This window comes from Magnolia sinica, chromosome 2 (genome assembly GCF_029962835.1).
Source record: "Magnolia sinica isolate HGM2019 chromosome 2, MsV1, whole genome shotgun sequence".
Lineage (NCBI taxonomy): Eukaryota > Viridiplantae > Streptophyta > Magnoliopsida > Magnoliales > Magnoliaceae > Magnolia > Magnolia sinica.
The window spans coordinates 123,871,277-123,877,276 of record NC_080574.1 but is presented as its reverse complement, the minus strand read 5'-3'; the positions used below and the strand labels follow the sequence as shown (position 1 = coordinate 123,877,276).

Below are 6,000 nucleotides of genomic sequence, written 5' to 3'. Positions count from 1 at the left end.
CGCACAACATTGCTCAGCGCACAATAGTCTCTAGTGCTTCCAGCACAATAGTCTCCAGTACACAGCGCTTCTAGCATATAGTGTCTTAGTGCATGATGTCCCTATGCACAATGCTGCCAAATATTTGTGTTATATTATAATTTATGAATAATTTATTTTGCAATCAAAGGAGAAGAAAGGATGTAAAAGAACTTGGAATGAATAAATGATGTGATTGTCTTCTTCATCTTCTTTTGTTTATCATTAAGTGAATGAAATTCCCAAATCAAATACATTTGTTATATTACAAATGAAGAGCGGTAGGAGCAGAGAAAGAAAATGAAACTAATTTCGAGCTACCCTTCCCCCTTTTTATAGACTGCTCGGCTTCGGGCATTGATTGCTCGCATTTAATGCCGCGGCACGAAGAGGGGTTACAACTCACGTCTCTCTCCATGTGGCGTCTACCTGTTTGTCAACGGACTCGACTACCAAGGAAGGACCATGTGTCTCCACCTCATACATCGAAAGCTGAACATGCGCCGCTCCAATGCACGTCTCCTCATATGAATTGTCACGATCATTAGGGGATCCACCTCAATTTCTGCGCTTGCCGCCTTTCCCCCTTTTGTGATAATGACAAGTGTTGATCCTGATCTACCGTCCACTTGTGCACGAGCTCATACACTCAAGCATTAGTCCATACCAACTTACTTCTCGAGCCCTCGAAGAACGCTTAGAAGTAGGGGTGCTACTGTTTTGGGTAAAATTGGACTGACCAAACAACCATAATAAGAGAGAACACAAAGCATTTAAAGGGAAGTAGCTTGGCCCTGGATGCTAAGCACAACCTCCATGAACAAACTGAGCATCTGTCACAAGCAATGGCCTCGACTCTGGCTGAAGCCTCACTGTCACGACCGGCTAATGACTATCAATATCGGCCCGACCTGCCTTGAAGAAAGGCCCCTCCCGCTATCGACAATTCGGCTCGGTTTGTGGGACCTCGACCCTCTGACCTAGAAGTCGGCCTCGGCCACCCGAGCTAGAGGTCAGCCTTGACGATCTGTTGAGATCTCCTTGGTAGCTGACCAATCAGAGACCTGATCAAAGGAGGATCTCTCTAAGATCTTTACCGATGATCTTAGGAAGATAATTGTGACACAATCGGGAGAAGATCCCTTCCATAATGTGTATCTGCTATAAAGAATCATTGCCATATACATCACTGGCACCAAAAGATAATAAATAAGAGCTTTATCTACACTAAAATGCATGCACACATACATGTACAAAGACCTTAAGTTCCACTAGAGCCATCCTCATTATTATTTTTAGTCCTGAGATCACTTTTTGTTTGGCAATGCTCGATATTTCGCTCAGATGAAATATGCTGAACTTGGAGTCTGCCAAGCCATGTGCATCCCCACTGGTTAGTGGTAAAAAGTTAGGCCCACTTGATGGAGATCCTTTTGCAGATCCAACCACTCATTTCTGCATTGTAGAGGCACTCCAATATCTTATTTTATCATGACCCGATCTGGCATTTGCAGTGAATTAGATGTGTCAGTATAGGCATTAGCCTTGTACTTCTCGTTGGACTGCTATCGAAAAACTCATCTCAGTTTGCGAGATACGACTGATTTAAGGTTCAGACAGTCTGGATCGTTTTCACCTACAATCAGGCCTTCTCTGGTTCATCATTGCCAAGAAAGTGTCTGCCACCCGCTCTACATCACCAATGGTCTTATTACCAACATGGCATTATTATGCTTTAAAATTCTTCAAAAAGAGAAATACAATAAGTTTGTTTCTGTATTTATACTAGATTAGCTATTACGCTTTAATACTGTGAATCAGAAATAGCTACTACTGGGCTGGACACAACATGGTTTTGTTCATCAACCCATTTGAGATAACCATACACCACAGGACCATTACTCCATGCTTCTTTGTCAACCTCTACACTCACTACAAACCCTTGCTTCTGATTCTTATTGTTGAATGTGAGTGTTTCCGGATATGTTCGGATTCTCATTCCATAGGGGAAATCTATTACCGCCTTGTAAGAGGCAGTATCGCCTCCCACATTGGTCACGGTTCTGCTGAAATTTTGAACTGTTGGGTAGGTAGTTTCATTTGAGAAGACTGCGATGAAGGATGGGTAGTTGAGATTGGTAGGGGTGTTAGGACAGCTCCATTCGGCCCGTCTGATGATGGCGGCCATCTGGGTCTTGTTGTATCCGAGACTGCAGAGGAAATTGATGTAGTCTTGGAAGTTCATGTCGTAGATGAGCCCGGGGTCCATCGCTCTGTTTGGGTTGATATGGCCTGCACCAAAGTCCAAAGGTGTATCATGCAGCCCGGGCCACTGATCTCCAATAGTGGAGTGAGTGTTGTCCGTGGCTGTTGCGGTGGTCATGATCGCTGAACGGATGGCTGCTGGGCTCCAGTCTTTGTAGATGGCCCTCATTAGTGCAGCCACGCCAGCTACATGGGGCGATGCCATCGATGTACCCGACACCAATGCGTAATCTGTAACCAAATAATCTGATTCCGTCTTTGCGAATGGTTTGTTCGGAACCCATGCTGCAAGCACATCTACTCCTGGTGCAAGTATGTCCGGTTTTAGCACACTTGGGCTAACTGGGTCTGGGCCTCTTGATGAGAAGAAGGCCACTTGAGGTGCTGGCTTCACCCCCAGCTTTGTTATCTTGAACCTCAGCTCTCTTACCGTCGCATTAACCACTTCCATGGCATATTTCCTGATTGAAGTAGCTGCAGGCCCACCGTTTAGAACAAGGCTAGGAATGTAGTAGTCGGTGGGAAAAAGAAATGAGCCATCCATCATGAAGATACCCGCGGCAGCACCACTCCTATTGACCTCTAATATTTGCATGTAAAGGTCAGTGTTGTTGTCTCCATCACAGAGAACGACCTTCCCGGCAACATCGATCGGAACCAAAGAAGACATCAGACATGTAGCTTTGTCTATGTTGCCTTTGCCATAGTACAAAGGCAAATTGGTAATGTATATGCTCTCGGGGTAGTAGGATGTCCCTTCTAGCGTTAGATCATTGCCCAGTGTCAGCTTTCCCTGGAAACTCCGGTCGATGGTGCCCGCACCAATGGTCATGATCCATGGTGCACCATTGTGTGTCGAATTCCTCTCTGGCCCATCATTGCCAGCCGCACATGCAACAAAGATCCCTTTCTCAACAGCTGAAAGTGCGCCCATGGCGATGACGTCCTTGTAGTACGGTGTTTGCTCGAAACCGAGAGATAAGGACATGATATCAACACCATCGGCGATCGCCTGGTCCATGCCTGCGAGCACGTCAGTGGCTGCACTTTGGTAGTCCGAAGCCCAGAGCACCTTATACATTGCAACCCGGGCAGCCGGGGCTATGCCTCTGGCTCTACCCTCGGCGTACCCAAAGTAACTGGCACCAGACACAGGGGCCCCGCCTGCCGTCGATGACGTGTGGGTCCCGTGTCCAAACCAGTCTCTGGTGGAGTCATAGTCGCCATCGCTGATTTCAATTCCGCTGGCTTTTAGTCCTTTGCTGAAGGATCGAGCTCCAATTAGCTTTCGATTGCAGAGCGAAGGGCTAAATGCCGTCCCGTTCTCGCATTCACCCTTCCATCTACCTGGCACCGGCGGCATCCCACGGTCATTAAAACTCCCGCTCTCTGGCCAAACCCCAGTATCCATTATTCCAATGATCACATCTTGGCCGTAGGATGATGCAGGCCATATGCCAGACCAATGCCTAAGGCCCAGGTAGGTAGGGGTATGGGTGGTGAATAGCTTGCCGTATGATTCGCGGTATGTAGCCCGGTGAGCTGGCAATTTCTTCAGCTCGGATAACTGAGAAGATGACAGCCTAGCGCTGAAGCCATGCATGACATGGGTGTAGGAGTAGAGCAACATCTCTTCACTCGACGTCCCTTCAGCTGATGTCAAGGATTCAAGCATGGACTGGTGCCAAGACTCATGGCTGGCGAACGTGTCGGGTTTATGCGAGTGGTCCAGGTGGATGATGTACGTTTGACGTTCATCCGTGGCCCACACATCAGAAATGGGCCCTAGTAGCAGTAGTGACCACACCAATAGGTGGTGTAATATGGTATGTGGGGAGCCTTCCATCAAAGCTTTCATGGTTTCGAACTGAGAAAAGTGTCGTATAAATAGAAATCACACCTTAGGTGGTCGTTAACTACAACCGTTGAGGGCGATTTTTCCTATATATGTATTCTGTTTGGATCTTATTATCTTGTGAAATGGACGTCTTATATTGTTGGATGATGTGGTTGTTGGACGAGGATCGCTCAGGAGATGCAAGTCTTACGCCACGTGCCAATGTGATCATCAGGTGGGCCATATTCAACATTCCTTGTCTTGAAAATGGATGGTTTGAAAAAGAGTGAGCAGTATGGCTGGCCCACCTGATCAATGGGTCAACCTCACTTCTGGGCCTAGCGTTCCTACGGTAGGCCCCCCTTGTGAGTGGATTGGATCTCAGGATCTCACGGGCTGAAACTTTAAAAGAGAAGGTGGAAATACTCCACCAGATTTGTATTGCTGAAGAAATGTATAAGTATGTATTTTAGGAGGGCTCCACAAGATTCAACTGGCGTCACCTATCGTATACCCAAAGATACAAAGAGGAAAAAAAAAAAAAAAGAAGAGAAAGGAACGTGGACAAACAGAGAGGGGGGATTGGTGCAAGCTGCACAGGGCAAGCCAGGCATACAGAGAAGGCCAAACAGAGATAAGGGTCCACTCTCTGGTAGAGGCAACCATGCCAAACAGCAAACTGAATCCAGCAGCTCCAGATAGGAGAAAAATCCAGCATTGGGGAGGAGCCGAGGACCGGCCAGTTTCTGGCCAGCACAAGAAGAAAACCTGGAAACCAATTGGAGCAGAAGAAATCAGCACCACTCCAGAATTCTAACGGGCTGAATCTTGTTGCCATGCAATAAAGCTGTGTACACGCGACACGCTTGCACATAATTGTGTGAAGTCTAATTTGTTGGGATCACAGAAGCAAATATAAATTCAATTATTTATTTATTTATTTATTTATTTTTAAAGGAAAGTGGACGCATGCCACTAGACTTTCATTGATCAGAAAAATATACAGGCATTGGGGAGGGTCCCAACAAAAAGACTTCAAACCTCTCCTATTGTGTCACCCCTCTATAGGCAAAAACGAAGACAAAAGAGTCAATTAAATAAGACAAAATCAAACAAATAAAAGAGGCATAAGGGTAGACCTTCGCTCCCCCGGAAAGGAGAGTAGAGAAGAGAGAGAAACAGTGAAGGTGATGGACTGAGAGGATGTTGCATCCTCTTATCGTCTCCCATTCAATTGCAGCCCTAGCAAACTTTCAAATCTCCCGTCAAAGTCTTTTTGCTAACGATAGGAGGTAAGAATTGAGCTATTCTTCCTAATCGAGGTCTTCTTATGTTAAACTATATGAATCTCACAATATCCTTAACAATTGATTAGGTACCCGATGGTTGTCTGCAAACCCTAACATTAAAAGTACCTTAAATTTGGGAAAGTCCTTCTAAGGTGCAGACTATTTACTTAAGTTTCATTTTTATCAACCCTTGAGGGTGATAAACTACACTGGGATGACGTGCCTACCACATCGACAAAATATTAGGTGACAAGCTCTCCATATTGGTAAAATATTTGGTGACGAGCCTCCCCGTAATTACCATCGAGCACTAATGAATGTCGTGACCTTATTATGTTGTCGACGATTTGGGTGGTGTGCCTTCTCCACTCTATTGCTTTTTTTTTTTTCAAAAGAAGTATCGACTTTCTCATTCAAATAAACAGAATTTACTGCCCAGACGGCTTTCGGGCTCGCCTAGAAGAAAAAGGACCTGGGCAATACCTATCGTAACGAACCACAGCAACAAGGACAAACAGAAGAAAGAAAGACCACAGAAATAGCATGGCTCACTAGATGGGACCCCTGGGAGAATTCCTGATGGCTCCTAGC

At 45.8% G+C, this 6,000-nt stretch overlaps 1 protein-coding gene across 1 annotated transcript; it reads right to left on the bottom strand.

Annotated features, from left to right (window-relative positions):
* Positions 1 to 1,808: 1,808 nt before the first annotated feature.
* LOC131227329 (subtilisin-like protease SBT3) lies at positions 1,809 to 4,141 on the bottom strand. Its single transcript, XM_058223115.1, has one exon. The coding sequence runs from the start codon at positions 4,139 to 4,141 to the stop codon at positions 1,823 to 1,825; it is 2,319 nt and encodes a 772-aa protein (XP_058079098.1). The 3' UTR covers positions 1,809 to 1,822.
* Positions 4,142 to 6,000: the final 1,859 nt, after the last annotated feature.

Bases quoted from the DNA above. Each gene is read 5' to 3' on its own strand.
- LOC131227329 (XM_058223115.1), bottom strand. From the start codon at position 4,141: ATGAAAGCTTTGATGGAAGGCTCCCCACATACCATATTACACCACCTA.